At 34.5% G+C, this 20,650-nt stretch overlaps 1 protein-coding gene across 1 annotated transcript in view; it reads left to right on the top strand.

Moving 5' to 3' along the window:
• The window catches only part of vipr2 (vasoactive intestinal peptide receptor 2), a 64,091-nt gene extending 59,082 nt beyond the window's left edge, over positions 1-5,009 (top strand). The window contains exon 13 of the mRNA XM_088643825.1: positions 693-5,009. Coding sequence (XP_088499951.1) covers positions 693-863 — 171 coding nt within the window. The 3' untranslated portion in view covers positions 864-5,009. The remainder of the gene's footprint in view (positions 1-692) is intronic.
• Positions 5,010-20,650: the final 15,641 nt, after the last annotated feature.

The raw sequence follows: 20,650 nt of genomic DNA on the forward strand, positions 1-20,650 counted from the left end.
CCCAGATTGGCAGGAACGTCTGGCTTTTATAGCAAAGGGGCAGGAACCAAAGGCAGGTGCAGGAGATTACGAATAAAACAAGGAAGGGCTGGAGCGTCCTTAAGAGGAGGGGTTTATGATCATGACATTAAAATGTGATAAAATTGACTAAGAATCATAAAGTCACTTTATAACAACACCCTGCCCTAATGCTGTTTAATAGCACTGTAAGAGATTTGATTCTTAAATTATATCATTTTAATGTTGTTGGATACACAAATGCTGTCCATTACTTATATTTGTATTGACCAAATACCTCTGTTGAGGGTTTGAAGCTAAATCACAAGTAACTTTATCAGGTTTTTTGTTATACAAAAATATTAATTTAACCAAGTAATACATTTTTGACCTAATGCTTTAAAAGCTATTTATTCCTGCCTCAGTTATTTTATTATACATTAACTTTTTATTGTGCGCTGATGAATTATGTAATTCATCATTTACACTAAGTATTCAATTACCCAGTAAGTACTGTGTCTTATTAAGGTGTTTTATATACATTTTTATAATACTGAAACAATACAAAATCACTGATGCATGAAAACATCGAGCCCCAATTCATCAATAGTACAGTACTTAACTTAATGTTACTCATGTTGCTATCACTTCCCAAAAGTTTCGTTTCTGACTGTTTTTTGGAAAACTCTTTTCAGGTACAAGGAGAACTGAAAAGGAAATGGAGGAGTATGTGTTTGAACTGGCATGTGAGCCGAGACTATGGATTACACAGATCTGTTTCCAGAAATGGATCTGAGAATACAACCCATTTTCATCGCAATTCAAGGGCACAGTCTTTCCTACAGACGGAAACCACTGTCCTATAAAAGAGCTGTTTTGATTTGGATATAAAGACCATCTATAATTTGGATGATATGTGAACATCAGACTATGTATAGTACATCTTTGAAGAAAAATAAGATGTTCACATACTGCTGTGATATTCTGTTCTAATGTACATGTTTTATAGAAAAATCAATTCCAGGGGCCTTTTTGTTTTCATTGTATTAATTATTGATTCAGAAAACTCCCACATTATACATCAATTATTGTGAAAACTAACTACTGTCATACTCCTGATTTGTTGCAAAAATTATTCCAGTCTCAGTAAAGACTGACAGATTTAATATTTTTAAGAAATAAGATCAAACAGAAAAGGAATCATAGAATAACTATTTTCAGTTTCTTTTATAATTATTTCTGAAAATTTGATTATAATGTTTTGCAAAAACCATACACCAATCTTAAGTTTGTGTAACACACTAGATTACACATTATGTTTGAGTAGATAGCTGTGACAGCATGAGTAGGCTTTAAAGGAACAAATGAAGGTTCGTTCCAATGTCAAAGGTAAAAAAAGAAAAAACAACCGCTCGGCTATAGAGCCTTCTTCAGGTATGAGGGAGAGAGTCAAAGAAGGAGATAAATAAGGTGGAGGAGAACAAAAGATCGAGTAGTTAATAAGGGGCAAGGAGGAAGTGAGAATGAGTGTCCAAACCTGGGAGGAAACGGAGGAAAGTGGTGAAAATTCTAAATCTGCAAATAGAAAGGATTTAGAAGGAGGCGAGTCTGTTGTTGAGAGAAAGGGGAAGGAGTGATCCAAGTTTCAGGATAATTGTGGTTTGGGACTTCTTTCTGCAGTAGTTCCGAGACCCCTCCGTGAGGATACAGATTGAGAGATCAGAAAGATTTTGGCCGTTAGAGGTGAAAAGGGAAACTATTGGTATGGATCCTTATAGCTCTCACGTTTCCTTCTGTTCTTCCTGTCTCAACAATGTAAACGGCCATTTACATTTAGGGTAAAAGTTACCACTTCTTCAATTGATAGCATTTTTTAAATTATTGACAATATCTTTGCCTCTGTTGAAATCTTCAAAATACCATGTAATTTCTCTTATTTAAATGAACAGCAGAGAGTAGGAATCCTTATAGTTTGTAGTGAGCAGTAGACCAAAAAGGTGGAATTATAAAGCATAATTATAGTAATCACATTAAACTTCCAAATCAGAAATTATTTATATTATTGTATTTTGCATTGTTGTTCAAGGGGCTAGTGACTTTTGATTGGTGAGCAGTCGCTTGGTAGATTTGTGCCTGTAATTTATATTCAGCATAAATGTTACTGTATATGCAGCAATAGTCTATAATAGAGTTGCCACCTATCCATTTTGTTCAGGTTAGATAACTCAGATTTCTCCATTAGTTGAAATTTGAGAGATGGGACCCTCAATGATGTACTGTATTACAATCCAAGGATAATAGGTGCACAATACCACTAAGAAAAATATATGTGCAATTTTTGTTTGGGTTTTCCTTTCTAATTTCTCAGTTCTTGCACATTTCTACAGTAACTCACCAAACACTAAGCTTCAGAATGTCACAAAGTGCACAAAGACAAATTAATTTTAAATCACCGGAGATAATTGTCACTAGTGTTATAAATGCTTCCTAACTATCCTTTAAGTTGTCTTAAATGGTCGATAGATAGACACACTAACAACCATGTAATTGTAAAATTTAACAGCATAAGCCTTGTTGGACAAGAAAACGTATTATTGAAAACAACCTGAAAGCGTCTATATTTTGCACAGTACAACCTGATATACAGTATTATGAACGACATTCAAGATTTAATGGAGAAGTAACAATAGTATCTTTAAAGGTCAAATAGCTACCCACATAGAAGTACCTTAAATACTTAAGCAACATGTCAGTTTTCATGTGCGTTCTATGTGAGTGCCAGTAAGGAGCCCTTAAATAACTCTCAGTGAGACAGTGCAGCGAAGCATCGCGTTTTACAAGTGATTCTTGATTGTAGTTGTCAGGACATAAAGTGTGCTACTGCGTATTTGCAAATCGTTAAAAATTGCGTTGCATCTCCTAAGACACATAATTTTTCAAAATCAACATATTCATAATCAACATACATCAACAAATGGCTGCAGTGCTTGTTTAACGCTTTGTTCTGTTACCTGGTGTTTTTCATATTTGTGTGATATATCCTACTAAGTCATGCAGCCCTCACTAATGAATTGACTTTTCATTAAGTTGTACAACTTATTACTTCTTCTTATTAAGATCTTTGCACTTAAAGGTGTCTTAATATGCTATTTCATCTAATAAAGGTAGCTTACTATTTTCTGTAGCAATGCTAAAACTGAATCCAACCATACTGAATGGATGTACTGAATGAGAAGATACAGTAGAGTAAAAGAGGCTGCAAATGAGACAAGGTCATTTTGACTCCTCTTGCTTATTTGGTTGCCTGTAGTTGATCAAAGAACCTAATCAATCCATTATTTGAACAACCCCAATGAAACAGCTTCCACAAGAGGCTTAGAGCATTTTCCAAAACAGCCCTATAACTCTGTGTGTAAAAATCACCACTCTCTTATTCAGTGATTCACAGCAGAAAAATCTTTTTCAATGGCACATAAAAGTGGCAAGCCATGTAGGTACAGAGCCACAGTCATGCAGCTTTGATAAGAATCTTTATAGAGTCAAGCCCGAAAGTGAGGCTAGTTTTGACCATTAAAAACCAACAACTGAGTCAGTCAGTTTATTGAAGTTTTGGATAAAATTATAAGAGACAGATGCCCTTTGGCTCCTTTGAGGCCATGGCTGGCTGGCCCGTTACTGTGTGATCTGTCTGCAAAACCACAGTTAATTAATATCTGGGGCCTTCTGTAAGATTTCATGAGCACTTTAAAGATCACCACCTTCCCACCAAATATAAATATAGCTACGTACTGTATGTCTCAGTTTTCCCATTTGTTTCAATATCCCATTACGTAACCAAACACCAAGAAATAAAGTCCTAAAATGTTTTCTCCGGTCACACGCTGAATGTGTCAGTGAACAGCTGAAACTAAACTTTTTCGATCTCAGATAATCGCTCTGAGCGCCTGCTGTCAAGCCAACAAACGTCTGGTAATTTTCCATCCCACAGAATTTTCAATAGACAAGTTTCTGATTTCAGTATGTCCCGAGTCAAAAAATGATTATTGTGCTGCCCCATGAAGACATGTAAGGAAAACTTGCTACAGTATCTCCCTCTATTTTGTTTTGCCATTCACTTCAGACTCCGTTAAGTTTCTGCCACTTAAATGACGAAATCACCATTTCCAAGCCACAGCTTTCCATTGTTAACATAAAGAAAAATTATACATTTCTTATAATTATAAAAAATTATTTATTTATAAAATTATAAATAAGATAGTGCATATATTTATGAAGTGAATACAATTATATGTTTATACTATAAAAACATTTTAATCTATGAGTTGGACAAATAGAGAAACTAATTTTTAATCAGTATTCCATGCTATGGTAAAAGTACAACTAGTTATAACAGAGCAAAATTAAGTTAGTTTTGGATTTTCTTTACCCCATACATTCAACTGGGAATAACACATTCTTATATATATATCTGTACCATGTTGTGTTTTTCTTAAGGTCAGGTAGAAAGGGGTAGTTTTACGAATATTGAGTAATCCACAATAAGTGACAATCAAAGAGTGTTGGAGCCTATGTAACTGTTCCTAAATACAGAACACATTTGGCTTTTATAGTTACTCTATGGTGTTAGTTGAAGCTTTTTTATATTAGTGTTATACTGTATATACATTAATTTTTTTTGCAAAATGCACAATTCTTGGTTTGAAACCGAATTCCATGTGAAAAAATGAAATTTTCTGTTCAAGGAATTGTGAATTCTTATGTTTTCATCAGAATTAATCATTAATTGTAAAGAAATATACAGTATCCTCTTTTAAAAAAATCAGTTACAGCAGTTTGAGCTGGCACCTGGAAAATATACATAGCGCAATTTTGTGACCCCTTTATTACCTCAGTGTGTTTAATAATAGCTAATAACATGATTACTCTGCACTATGTGAAGAATAGACCTACTGTATATACGATTATTAGTTTCTTGATACATTAATTTATTCATTTTAATTCCAAATCAAAAATGGTTTGTGTACTAAACAGATGCAAGACAGATATCGTAACAACATCCTCTTTTCAGTCATGTAAAAAGTTCCATCAATTTCTAACTTTGTATATTCAATATACAGTCTTGTTGGAATAATTGTTTTAGCATACAGTATACACACTTACAGAAGTGCATGGCTGCCACCAAGAAAAAAGAAAAAATTTGTTGTCTCGTAATTACAAGATACTCAAGCTAGTGCTGTAGAATGATAACAGTTCACTCAAGCAGTATCGTCTTTATTCTATTTACTTGTAGACAGAATGCCACTTGCGATACATACAGTACTGTTTTAGTTTCCAGACAAAAATGGTCAGAACTGCCAGACTAAAGAACCATGGCACATTCAAAAGACTGTTTCTCACTGGCAGGACTCCACATCATTTAGAAGTCAGACTTGGCAAATACTCTACCAGTTTAGAATTATATTGGTTTTAGTACTGTAATATTTTAAAACTAACAGCAGACTCTGTGCCTGAATTAAATTCTTCCAGTTTTTTTTCATGGTACATTTTATGTTTATGCATTGAAAGCATAAGTGAATGTTTTATGGTCCTGGCAGCAAGGTGATTCAGATCCTTCAAAAGCCTTCAAGTGTAGACGAAAGACAAAAATCACATATTAAACTGAATTGAACAATATGATACCGTAATACAAACAGCATTCGACAACATTGCTCAGTCCGAACTCTTCCAATACAATAAGATCAAATAAATCCCTACCTGCAAACATCTTTTTTCATTATTCCAAAATTGAGTACTTTTATGTATGAAGGAATTAAATGCTATCTTAGTTTCATTAACAGTTTCATTAACAGTTACAGGGATAATAGGAACAGAAACGTTTTTTCTAAAATCAATTAATGTATATTACATAGTATTTTATCTTAGTGTACAAATAGGAAAAAAGATGCAAAATAAAAGACACCATTAAATGATCCACCATCCCAGGATGCAAGATACCTTCTTTGAGAGTGCTTAATTTCTTAAATCTTTTATTTGCTCAGCCTGGTGGTTACTGCCCCAACAATGACTGCAGAAAACATTATCTCAGAGTAAATTTTGTACCCAACTGAGTATCAGGTAAAATTGTATCTGTCTTATGTACTATGTTATGTACCACATTATACAGGTACTGTATCTTGTACAGTACATACTATTAGTACAAGTACAGTACACAAACGCATTAATGTGCATTAGTACAGTACTGTACGTTAATATTACAGTACACTGTATGCTGTACAAACCTGAAAGCAAAATGTTCCTTTTTGAACTATGTATGACTGTGAGATGTGAAATTAAAAGAGAAACCTATACCTCACCTCCCAAAATGCACACACATCTACAGCACAGATGCAGTTTGTTGTAAAATAACATTTATATACTGGTAATATGAGCAGTTTGCATGTAAGGCTTCCAAATTAAAACCAGCTTCAAAGCAAATGGTTTTACCATCCTTACAGAAACAAATATCAATATAATACTGTATATATTAATATATATAATTAAAATATGGATCAATAAATCCCACCAAAGCTTATTAAGTTTTTCAAATGACAAGGAATTGCAGAAAAGATCCCTTGAATGTAAACTATAAAACATAAAAGCTCATTTCGTGTTACTAATTATTTCAGTATTTGAATGTAGTACCATAGATTAATCTGATTTTCCGTTTGCTCTCAGTGCATGACAATTCTAATAATTTTTGTTCCTACAGTATATTATGTGTACAAATATTCAAAAAAAATGGAAAGATCCTTACATTTAAACATAGAAAGGCATTATACTAATCTTAAAAGGTTTCTTACTATAAATAAGGCTGCAAACTAGAGAAGGCCACCCAGTCTGCTTACAGCTAGCTGTTTTGTTTTGAAATTAATTTTAATGGATTAATATAATTTAAACTATTTGCTTTTTTCTCTTTGTGCCAAATAAGTTTACAGTTTAACAGTGTGTGAGTTTTGTTTGAGATTTCAAATCATCTGAATTGATCTCCATGCATATTGTCTCTTACTGGGATTTATTATGTGTAGGTATTCTGAACTATTGCACTAACCAAATATCACAGTGAATGGTACTCTGCACATATACATCAAAGGAAATCAAATCTGGATTTTGAAACTCTACAGGCCACCTTCCAAGCTTTTTATTTAGATTTGTAGTCATGGTTACTCAACATATAAATATATTTTTTAAAGTTCCATGGATAGATGGTCAATAATGGTTCAAATGCCAGACAGAAAGAGCATTTTGAAGAGATGGTATACTGTGCTTAAAGTATGACATATAATTTACTTTTAAATAATAATATATCATAAACAATATTGTACGTTATGTAAGATGGCATATATTGTATTATTCAGATAGGGAGAAACGTTAAGTCTTATCTCCTTAATGCCTGAGATTTAAAATTTAGTTTGGCATTACTTATGCATATTTTATTTTAAAATGTTGGAACAAATACATTTTCTGCAGTTGGACATTTTGCCACTGATTGTCAGAAATTTGATCAAAATATTTAAGGTCAGATTGTATATCCACCCCTGGTTGTCACAGCCCAACAGAAATCTGTCACACTGTGTCTGAGGCAAAATAAAGAATAATTAGAAATACAAACAAATGGAAATTAGGAAGTACTTGAAATAGCTGTGGTTTATTTCATTATTGAATTCAACATTTAAAAGCAGTGATGAGAATGAAGAATGGATAAAGCAGGGCATTTTATTGCAGCAATCTGATTGAGTACAGTACCTTGCTCAAGGGTACAATTGCAGAATCCCAGTTGGGATTGAATCCATGAATTTGATCCCATGACCATCCAGTACACTGCTCTAATTAGATTTTACAAGACCTTAAACATAATTATAGACTTGTCTGAACAATTGTAATAATAACATTGGTAGTGTTTATCTTTTTCCTTTGTTTTAGGAAGGATTATCTCATCCGCAGTGTTTTTCATGGCAATGTGCTCAGTTCATATGTAAGCACCCGTATTGTTACTCTTGTTTGAATATTTCATTGTCCTTGATACTGTCCAGTCAGCTTTAATGGAAATATTCAATACTTCATTCAATAGCTGCTCAATATTCAAGGTGTTGTAACTTTTAAGAGTGGCAAATTAATGCTGTCTTGTCACTCCAGGCTCTACCACTTATTACTTTTGACATGAATACAGTAAGTATGCTTTTTGGCATTTGTGGGCTTTGTATTAGGTTGTCAAGTATAATCAATAAATTGTGCAATATAATGTATTGTGGTGATGCTAGCACATGATAGAGATGTTCTCTTTTTAGGTTTTTTTTTCTTTTGAATGATGCTTTGGACTGTCATTCCATGAAACCCTCATATTATAGGGTAAACTTATTAATTATTAATTTCATAATGTGTATTCATACTTTAATATTTTAAAGGGAAATATTATAGAAATCTAAAAAGGAACACATATTCAAAATTATACAAATATGCCAGGTAAGTGTTTAATTTTGTGTATTCCATATTTAAGGAAGCAAACAATGTGGTAATAAATAATATAATGAAGGCTGGGGCTTTTCCCAAGTACATTTAGATATATTCTGATATAGTCAAGCACTTAGCAGTAATATACTGTATGTAAGTGTTGGAATCTTTTTACCATATATCTCTATAACTGCTAGTTTCACATTTACAGTAGTTTAATTCTGCTTACAGAGAGCACAACATTGAGCAGTTATAATTAAAACTCGTATAGAAGCACCTAAAAACATAACCACTTGTTGCACAACTATTTAAAGCTTACCTTTTCAAACAAATATGGAATTTCAAGTTTGTGCTTGAAAGGATACCAATAAAAATAATTTATCAAACATATACTTTAGTGGCATCACTATATCCCTGACATCTTCTCTATGATGTCTGAAAGATCATGACCAAGTTTTCATTAGAATAAATCCAAGGGAAACTGTTAATTTTTTTTTACAAAATGCAAAATGCATAAATGTTATTTTAGTGTGACCCATAATCACAAGGTTTTAAATGTACAATGTATTTTACATATAGAGTAATGAAATATTATAAACAAGATTGAAAATATATGAAGTTGCAATCGATGATTGATGGGTTTAGAAAAAAAGGTAAACTAGTTTAACTCCATTCTACGTTTTTCAGCTTTCCAATATGATATTAAAAATATTGATTTGGATTAAACTGAATGAGAGAACAACTACCAAAACAACAGCACCTTATGACACTGATATATTTAATTTGTCTCAGTAACAAAGTGCTTCCCAGTTGTCTATTTAAATAATTTATTTTAAAAATCTATCTCTGTAGGCTATTTGTAACATAATACATTCAGCTGCAGTGTCTATTGTAATATTGTGACTGTTTTTTGCAAAATTATTAGTTCAGATAATTCTTTCATTCAATGCTATATATAACCTATTTTGCTTTAGCTGAATTGTGTGCTTGGAATTATTATCTTCACTACTGATACTTTTCATTATTGCTGGTATTTTATCAAGTATAATGCACTTGTTTGTTGGATGGATTTAATTGTTTTAGATTCTATATTGTGTATTACAAATGCTATATATAATAAATGTTTCTCTATGGTGTAAAGACAATTGTTAATAAAAACTACTTTTCTACATTCAGTCTCATTTTCATGGTTTTTATTGGTGTAAACTATGGGTAAAATACCCATGCAGAGTACTGCACTTTTCATTTTAAGATTTTGAATCTCTTAAATATTTTGTTATGTTGTTAAACATTCAATAATGCTCAAATAAGTTTTATAGGTTTGTTCAAATGCCATAGCAAAATACAATCAGTTTCTATTTGCAGCTACCTGTACTCAGCAAATAAAGCTTTGAAATGATCTAACGGTTTTCTCAGTTATTCACTTTACTTCGCCAACATAATAAAAAGCTACGAATGCTGAGGAACACTGATCAGCTTATCAGTTACTTTTATTCCATTATTTGACATTGTACTGAATTAATAGTTTCAAATTACCCTGATTGCTTCCTTTAAAAGTTAAAATTTCATAGTTGTCAAAATTACACCTAAAAATACCCATAATGGATTTTGTTTCTAAAATTAATGCGTTTTGTGTTTTAAATCTGTTGCTAACTTTCTTGCCGTTGGTATGTGCCATTTCTACAGGGTATATAGAGCATAATAACTACTGTGTTCAACTATCCCTGAATTATGTCATAATTATTTCAGTGTTGTAAAGTGGAGTAAATCCAAATTATAATGTTTCAATTAAATAATGAGTGTCCATTGAGTTAAACAGCCACACTCAAGGTGTGGAATGTTAATTACCTCCAGGTGCATGGCTTAGGGCTATCTGTGGTTCCTTACTACTTAAGGCATGGCTGGTATGTTCAGAACATTTTAAAGGAGAGACAGAGTTAGTAATGTAGACAAGAGTGGACAAGAGTTTCTTTGGAAGAGGAAGTTAGGAGTTTTGATTGGTTTTTTGCTTGGAATGAAAGGATTTTAAGAGTTTGGTTCAGCACATTCCTTTGTCTGATTACCCTCTTTGCTTTTTGAGTGCTTTTTGAATGTACTTAAGTAAAGGCTTTATAATAAAGGCTACAGTATATTTATTGCATCACTACTGTGATGTCAACTCTGCTGGCGCTGTATGTTACACCAGAACCCTTGTCTTATACAGGGGCTGCAAGGATGAGGAAAATTACACTGATGGTACTAAATGCTTTCTCTTAATCTGTGAAAGAGCTGCCATGTGGGAAGATTGACATAGTAAGAGCATGCCTTTCTTATTAATCAAAGAAAGTCAGATGGTGCTTTGGAATTTGGGTGCTAAGGAAGCACATGGAATAAAATCTCAAGCTGCAACTCTGACTGACCAGCTTGGTTCTCGTTTTCTAGAATACAATGCATCGGCCCAGATTCTGGAAGGGATAGTGATCACCTGCATTGTTTATCGCCCCTTTTAGCTTGTATAAATGGCCTGTAGCAAGGCATAGATTATTGCTCAGAAAATTTTAAATCCAGTCTGATACACACTTGCAGTAAGTCCTACCTGGGAAGGGGGAAAAAAAAAACACTTAGCTACAGCAGTGTAAGAAATTCTCATCTTTAGTTGATGTCACCGATTTTCTCATAGCGACAAATGCAGTCTACTATCAATCAGTTAAGTTTTGTTACAAAGTGTTCTGAAACCCAAAGAACCAGCAGAAACAGTGTTTGCTGGCACTGAAGCCTATTTTTATATTCTGTCCTGAAAGGTTTGTTGCATAAATTATAGTTTAAGGTACAGTATAAAAAGAAACAATCTCCCGAAGCAAGAAACATATAATAATAATAAACTTTATTTTATATAGCGCCTTTAAAGGTGGCTTCTCAAAGCGCTTTACAGGATGACAATAACAATAAATAAGAAGACTACAACAATAAATAAGAAAATTTCACAAGACAGGACACAATTATAATTACAACAATACAACAATAACAATAGAGGAGACCGTGAAAGATGGTATTAAGAAGAGCAGAGGGGTTAAGAATGGAACCAGTTAAGTAAAGGCTTTTCTGAAATTTGAAGGATTTGAAGGAGTTTAGAGAAGGTGACTAATATCCTTGGGCAAGGAGTTCCAGAGCTTGGGGGCATAGCAGGAGAAGGCCCTGTCGCCCATACAATGTAGACGGGCTTGGGGCACAGTAAGGAGGGCAGAATTTGAAGAGCGGAGGTTGCGAGGTGGGGAGTAGGGCGATAAAAGTTCAGACAGGTATTGAGGTGCCAAGCCATGTAAAGCCTTGTAGGTGAGCATGAGGATTTTAAAGTCTACGCGGAATTTGACCGGAAGCCAGTGCAAGGACTCCAGGATAGGAGTAATGTGAACACTTGCACTAGATCTGGTCAGGATTCTGGCTGCTGAATTTTGGACATACTGCAGCTTGTTCAGAGTAGATTTAGATACCCCAGGGAGCAGAGCATTGCAGTAGTCAATTCGAGAGAATACAAATATGTTGATCAACATGCAGTAAATGTGAAGATGGAGTCATGTAGATACAAAAACCTGTCCAGCTGGGTAGGACAATTTGTCCTCCACAGAAGGCTGGGGATAAACAAGGAAAGTGATCAGCTTATCGAGTCTTCATGAGGCTGGTGTAGCAACAAAGATGAAGACGAGCATCTGATGAAACAGTGCCCTGAAGATATTAAAACAGCCTTCTACAGTATTTCTTGGCAAGAGAAAGCAAGTAATCTTTAGCTATTGTAGCTCAATGTCAGAGCACTGATCAGCAGAGAAACAAATTATTCAATGCCTGTCTCTGAAATGTTGATAATGGCACTATAGTCTAGCAGTTGCATATGCTGCTGACTCAGTTCTTCAGCATTTGTTTCAATTCCAGACTGTGCACAGTTTACATATACTCTCTCTGTTTGTATTTGGGTTTCTCCTGGTGCTCCTTCCAGATACAGTGGCTAGATTAAAACGTTTATGTACAATACATTGTCCCTGTGATTGTCCTGGGATGTAGTTCTGCTTTGAACTCTTTTCTTCCTGGAAAAGTTCTGGAGAGTTGCTCGAGTTGGAGAGTTCAGATGATTAAGCAGCTTTCTTATAATGGATGGATTGCTATACATTTTTGATTTCGAGCAATAGGAAATATTGCTCAATAAGCTTTTTCACAGCTCATTTCGGTAGAAGTATGATGAAGTAAAACACTAGGGTATTTATGTGGATCCATGATTCAATATGCCGTTCTTTTTCAGAAGATGACCATGCCTTTTTGATTTTATACAGTAGATGTATCTTTTAGCAACTAATTTCTTTGCATGGAGAACACGAAAGGTGTTCTGATATATTTGCATGTAGCTGTATATTAATTCTTAAAGTCAGCATCTTAAGCTGCATCCTACAGTAAATTTCACTTTGAAGGAAATATGAGTTGCTTTCTGTGATAGATGCACATCAGAAGCTGGAGGACACTCAGCTGTCTTTTTTTTATTTTATTAGACAGACTGTAATGGATTAGCATCTCATCCTGGATAGGCTCCAATGTGGAATCCTGTGCTTCCAAGATAGGCTTTGTATTGCTGTGGTCCTTACGAGGAGTGAATGATGTTCTAAAATTGGATGGCTGAATGATTATACAAAATGGGCACATCCAAAATTATTAATTGAATGAGATCCAGACTTTGAAGGCCGAATGGAACTGTTTGAAATGAATGAAAATTCAGAACAATACTAGCGAGTTCACTGTAAAAGAGTCTGTGGAATATGGAACCCATTATATTGTTGAATCTAATCTGAGGTCCCCCACAAAACTGGTTGGATGAGATTTAGTAGTATGTTCAAACAGTCTCCCTGATGTCTAAGGTTGTAAAAGCTACATGAAAATCCTGTTGTACAAGTTTGTTATACAAACTAAATAGTGTAATCAAAAGTAAAATCCAGTACCATCTGTGAACAGGTAGTGTCAGTTTTAGATAGGAAGACAAAACTTCCAAAAGCTTGAGTTTGTCAAGAATTCTCATGTGTTTTAACATCATGTGGCCTAACATCTGACTTCAGCAGCAGTCATGCAACAAAACCTAAGTGTGCTTCCAAACATATTTTAAAAGCTTTAAACACATTCTGCAAAGACTTTCTGCTTCCATTTAATTTAGACTCAAATCCCCAAATCCAATTGACAGGTTGTGGATATATGACTTCCAAGGAGCTCTAGTGGAAATAACTTTCAATTAGGCTAAAATCCTTTTTTCAATTCCTTGGTGCTGTCTTAAGAGCATTATCGGACAATGCAGGTTAGGATTTAAGACAGAAATTGTTTTTATTCCTGCCAATCACATTTTTTTCTTTAAAGTAGAAAATTAAAAACTAAAATACACAAAGACAACAGAAGAAACTTCTTTATACAGTATATTAAATAAAAGGTGTGTGAATGTGGAGTCACCATAAATGAGGTACACCAGCCAGAAGAGGAGAGTGGACCCAGCTATTTAATTCTCTATTTAATTCCCAGGACATCGAAGACATTGGAAACACATTTGCCTGTGCCATCCACTAGGTTATTTAGGAAATAATCAATTATGTTTCCCTCTTAAAGACAAGAGCTACCTTTAGCTAGTAACTGAAATGAAAACTACAGCATGTCTAGCGGGATATTTTAAGACATAGGTTTTACTCTCCTGAATGGAAGGTCCTCACTAAAAAAAAAAAATGATCAAGTTGAAGATCTGGAGTACAAGATGCTCAGTTTCTAAACTAAAAAATAGATTTGAGAATCTATTTGAGAATCATGTCCATGGTAGAGTATTTCTCATTATATATTTCTGTGTAGGAAATGAAAAGAAACAATGTTTTGGCTGTGAAGCCTTCTTCCGATGTGCAGCCTACACATGCTGACACACTAACCTACGTGAAATATTTCTGTGTAGTCTTGCTCACCGAATCAGTGAATCCATACAGGATTGTCTTGTGTAGGACATTATGTAGGATATTATCGGTACATGAACAGTGATTCCCATTTCAGACACTGTATGCCCATTTCAGGATGTCTTTGTTGGTTTCACAGAGACATCCCTAACCAGTTACCTGCTTGCACAGCTGCTCACTTTGGAAAGGCAGCCTGATCTAGGTAGAGACTGGGTGATATAATGCACATTCCACTTCCGCTATGATGGTCTGCATAGTACTCTAAGGTACTGTATACTGTATGCAACTCTCTCCTTCAGCTCCTTCTCTACCACATACTCCCTGACTTGCTTCGAAAGTCTCTTCTTCTTTAAGGTCAATTTTTCACTTTAATGTGTGAATTGTGGCTGGAAATTTACATTATATCTAAGTGACCCTACTGAGGCAGATGCCTATACTGTTAAGTGAAATAAAACTACTTTGATAACACACAAATGGAGGCCATTACACTAATTTTGTTACCTTTTAAATTATTTTTTGCACATGAACCAGTATTATTTTGTTGTAACAAAGGGGTTAAGTTCTTGGACAATCGAGACTCTTTATGAATCTAATTTATGTATACACTATTGGCATTTATATGCTGTCAGCATTTTGTAGCTTTATCAGTTTCCATTGTGAACTTTCTAAATTTGAAAGAGTCGTGACTGAAAGATCAGACAGCCAGAAATGTGGAAACGTGGCTGGGATTGAATACTTCTACAAGGTAGAAGATATGGCAGTATACATATTTTAATATACCCGATGAAAGATCCACAGCTGAAACATTTCTTTTCTTCTCTTTTCAGCATGGAATAAACCTTTACATGTTCCTTTGCAGCCTATGCATGCTGACACAGCTACCTACTTGAATATATTTTAATATAGTGTTAAAATATATTTAAAATAATTTATAGCTAGAACTTAGCAGAAACATATTTTTTGTAGATGTAATGGCATTTTATTACAAATGTCAAGTAAATTAATTATCCTGATTAACATCTGTAATCTAAAAGGGTTAATCACCTGTGAGTGTAATGTAAAATTCATAGGCTAGTTCATTCATTAGGAATACTTCTGCATCAGAATTATAAAGTCATGTAAGTTTTTCTTTTGTGAATATTCACATTCCTTTCAGAGAATGCATATAACCTGTCATACAATATGTGTGTGTCCTGATCCATACTACAGTACCTTGAATCCCTAAAGCAGGAACCCTATCATACAAAGTTTGTTTTTTAAATGCTTAAAAGCACATGATGCTTCACAATTTCCAAAAAAGAACGGAAAGTGAAAAAAACAATCTGGCCACTTTCATGTGATAAATAAAAAACATCACCAATTCCCAGTTTGGCTATATTAATCTGAGCTTATTTTTAGCAGCTGAGACTCATAATCATTTCAAAGAGAATAATTTGTTTACAAGTCCATAATGCAGTCACAGGACGTAGGAAGGCAGGTTTGCACAGGAGAAACTTTCAGGCAGCTAATCTTTGTGATGCTTGTTTGGAGACATTAATAAACAATGTCTCCCTTCAAATAACTGAGATGGCTTGCACATTCAACCACATTGCTTGTCACCGAAGTGGTTTTCCTAAGATGGTATTGGTGTACCTTTGTAATGTCAAACAATCATTCAAGACAAAGTGCTCACCTACTGGATTGTTCCTTCATTCGTATCACTATGCTATGTGACCTTGTCAAATACAAACATTTACTGTATATATAACTTTTGTAGATGTCTGCATCTGACAAGGTCAAAAATATATACAAATGGGGGATTTTTTTCAGTTTGTGAGATCTTTCTTAAAACTGAAAAACGTACGCAGATAAAAGTAACATCATAATTCTGCTGGATCTTTGTCATTTTTATGTACAATTTTCTCATATGTTGCTCTTTTCATGAGGGACATATTTTGCTCTTGGAATTGCATTGGCTGGTTCTAGCCCTTGATGTGTCTTTCAAATATAAATTATAAAATGTATATTACACTACATATACATCTTATAAAACACGCTGTCCTTATTTTTAACATAAAAACTATACAAGGAAAATTAATAAAATAATTAAACTTTAGAAATTAGATTACACAGTCATTCAATATCTATTCTATGCCACCCCTTAACCAGAGCAGGCTGCAGGAGACCTCTAAGCCACTCCAGTGATGTGTTAGTAATGAGCTGTGGCTACAGTCCTGGAAGAACTTAGCCTGGGAGGGTTGGTTAGATTTGGATTAGCCAGTCAAACTGAATGTGCCTGTTTGCAGGGTTGAAAGAAAATGAGAACCCCAAGAGAAAACGATTGCAAAGCTATACACCCAAGAAAGGTATTGATCCCAAAACCCTAGAGTTTGTGAGGTAGCAGTGCTTGCTATTCAACCAAGTCATGGTTGACACGGTCATCTTGTGTGCTTTCTTTAATTAACAGGATTTTTACCATGCTTCCACTCCTTATACCATATGTGTCTATCTACCTGAATATGACACTCCACAAGCAAAAATCTTAGGAACTTCCCAAAAATATATTATTCAATAATATCCTGTTGACATGACTGACAGTGAGTCAGCAGTATCAGTTTAAGAAGTCAGATTCTGTATGAACATACTGGTACTTGTACTGTCTGTACAAAAACCTGACTTCTACCATGAGGTGACTATTATCAAGCCCACACAGTTTAAGAACAGGAATCTCTTTAGGTTTGAGTAGAGGGGTATACAAACTTTGGCAGAATTTATTAGAAGTGTTGAAATCCTGAAACTGTACAGAAAAATGTTAATCCAAATGACTACATCAGGACCAAAAGTGAAAGTAAGCACTAATAATGAGACCTGAGAGTGAATTTAGGTCAGTAATCAGGAAGCACTTCTCTACACAAATGGCTGTGGGGGGGGTGTGAGGAGCTCAATAATTTAAATAACTAACACAAGAAACAAAAATGGTGGACTTTCAGCTCATATGTCTTGATTATAAGCTAAATAAACCAAGGATCTCATCAAGTTAAACCTAATCCAAACTAAATATTAATTTAGTCTTTTTAATGTTCAGAAATATATTTTCAGAAGTATTTTATGAAAACCCAAATGAAACATCCCACACAGGTGCTGTGATACACAATTCATATTGGAGATGTTTTAAAACATCTCATAGATATTGTACTAGATTTTAGTTTCCTCTCACATTAATTATGTCCAAACAAAATAGCTTCATATCTGAAAAATGATTTCTCCTTTGTTATCTTTCAAATATATTAGCTAAACACCAGAAGTAAAGAGCATTAAAAGAAGCAAAGTAGGTCAAAATCTGTATGTTTAGCTCCTATCAACATTTTAGGATCCCATTGGGCTTTGATAAATGCAACCAACAATACCATCCATCATACTGCTTATACTGTAGCTTTCAGCACTTTAACATTACAAACTGAATGCATAAAATATACCACCCAAAATTTCATGCAATCTCTTATAAAGAATGTTTTATGTTTTATTGTGGATTGCACCAGGCGTAGTCTGTTATTTCAAACACATAGTAAAGCAAATGATCCTTCTTACTAGGGAGTGCTCGTCTTGTGTTGAGCTTTTACAGGCTTTTTTGCATATTTGTTCATTGCTTGTTTACACAAGATATAGAATTTAATAGAGATTCAAAGTGATGCATTTTTGAAAGCTTTTTTATAAGAATGTGTGATGAACTAAGACAACTGCTACTTCAGTAATATCCAGGGTTTAATACATACTGCATTCCCATCACTGCAGTCAGTGATAAGCCCCTGGGATATTTTTTATGGAAACGTGTTCATGGATAATAATGTGGAACTGCAAATGGGTTTATATACAGTGCAGTATGTACTTTATCCTGTGGCTATTCTCTTCATTTATGCATAAATTGATTACTAGGATAGCATGGGAAGCACGGAGGCAAAATGGACAGCAAGTTCTTGTGCTGAGTAGCCTTCAGGTTGAACTTGTGGTTGAACTTTATACTGTCTCTGTGCTCTCATGGGTGTACCTGCAAGCTCTTCATTTACATGTATTTACATTTATTTTTGTGAACAAACATTAACTGATTTCAAAGTATAAAAACCAAATGTAAAACACCACACAAAGTCTTTTTCATCCGCATCAGTGATCTTCTAGTCCAGTGTAATGAGTTTCATCAGGAGGAGAAAGTGCAATATGGATCGGACTGCCACCAGGAGCTTCATTTCACACACCAACCCTAATAAAAAACAAGAAATCTCAAGATCCAATGATCCCAGGAAAGTGAAGACAGAGGGCTTACCATTTTTTACCATGGTAAGGCCAAGCAAAGATTGAAATCGCTTATTCAACAAGAGAACAAGTAAGTGCAGACAAGGAATATTCTAGTCCAAAATAATGAATGTAAAAGAAGCAAATGTCGCAAAAGAAAACAATTATAATTATTAAAAATAGGAGAACAGATATATTTTCTGGGATTTGTAATCTATTAAATGCTAAATACCAGTTATGTGATCTTAAAACACAATATTTAATGTGTAAAGGAAAATCTAAGTCTAAAAGGAAAGACCTCCATTCAAGACACATTAATAGCGGTTCAATTTCAAATTTGAACAAAGCTAGCTGCAGATCATTCAAATTTCAGCTGTGCAGCATGAAAGAACAGTCACTTCCCTTCCCATATGAATTGGCAAGTCCTATATTGTCTATTTCAATAGAGAGTAATCACTGAATTAAAAAAACTAATCAAGTAAAAAGGCATATTAATAATTATTTAGGAAATGTGAGTTTGAAGACAAATGTGACTGCGTGTCTGTCTACTGTATTTAAATCTCCACCACCTTTTTGATAATGCTATTAAAATTGTTCTCCATGTTGTTTGTTGACTTTCGTGCTCCTCTTTCGTGCTCCACGTTGATTGGTTGCCAAAATGAGGCGACCTTGCCATACTTTCGTGGCGCAATACGAGATTTGGAACCGTGATGAAAAGTCAGGAGGGAATGTAATTAGTCACCCCCTGCGATTCCTAGGCGTATAATGTGACACCCTGTAGGAAAGAAAAGGCAGCGAAATTCAGCAACTGCAGTCGTTAAATTGACATGCTCTCCGACTAGAAGTCATGTCAAGACATTCCACTATTCTTAAATGTGAATGGAGCAGGTGAAAAGTCCAGTTTTGTTTTGAATCCTTGACATCGCAGGTGAATCACTGGTGTAAAAACAAAAAAAGAAGGGTAAAACCACAAGTAGGGAGGCAGAACTCTCATCTGCCATTGGCTTACAGCTATCACTTAGCAAAATATATTGAAAAGGGAAACTTTCTTAAAAACTGGCTCCCGGTAAAGTAACATGTTGACCACACAATTAAATGGCTAGTTTTTTCAATCACTTCTGTGGCTTTGCTCCAGCTTATCTCGTCATTCCTTCCATGCCAGAGGACACTCTGCACTGTACAGCCACAATAGCGCTAGAGGCCTATTTCAATTCTTTGGCTTTTATGTCCTTAAAAACTAGAGGACATTTCAGGAAAATAAAATATGCACAACTGGCATGCACATTCCAGTTCTTTAGCATTTTTTTAAATACCTGGTGCTTGTTTACATGTCATACTGTACTGTAGACTGGTTCTGGAAGTCTGTTATTCTAGTTTTGTAATCTAAAAGACTTTTATCAGACAGTATTTCAGCTGGTTATTCATTGTAATAGTGAAATGAACAATAGGCAACCTTTTTTTCAAGTATGTAACATGCTATGTGTTTGCCCCATCTTTGGATTGTCCCTGTGTAAAACATTTTCATAAAGGAAGAAGTGATATCCTACAACATAACAAATGCACATCCCCTCATAGTGTCCTCATGTCCTTGTTTCAAAGCTACATATTAAAGTATAGTTTGTGATCACCTTGTTCACTTAGGAATTCTAAATATTTGAATTAAGTCTTTTAATAACCTCTTTTATACTTTGGCCTGTCTGTGTATGTGATTTTTGTAATGAGGTAACCAGAGTCTACACAGTATTCTAAAGAGATCTAACCAGAACATTGCATTGCTTGAATATGATATCCTATATAACCATATTACCTGCAGGAACATACAGGAAGACAAAGAAGAGTTAGCATAAGCAACTGAATTACTTTCATACTTTCTCAAGTTCAGCACCTCCCATGTGATATTCATTATGTCCTTTCTTACTGCAGTCTCTGCATGTGCTCCTCTGCACTTGCCAGCATTAAATTTC

The sequence above is a fragment of the Lepisosteus platostomus genome, chromosome 8 (assembly GCF_059453375.1).
Source record: "Lepisosteus platostomus isolate fLepPlt1 chromosome 8, fLepPlt1.hap1, whole genome shotgun sequence".
NCBI lineage: Eukaryota > Metazoa > Chordata > Actinopteri > Semionotiformes > Lepisosteidae > Lepisosteus > Lepisosteus platostomus.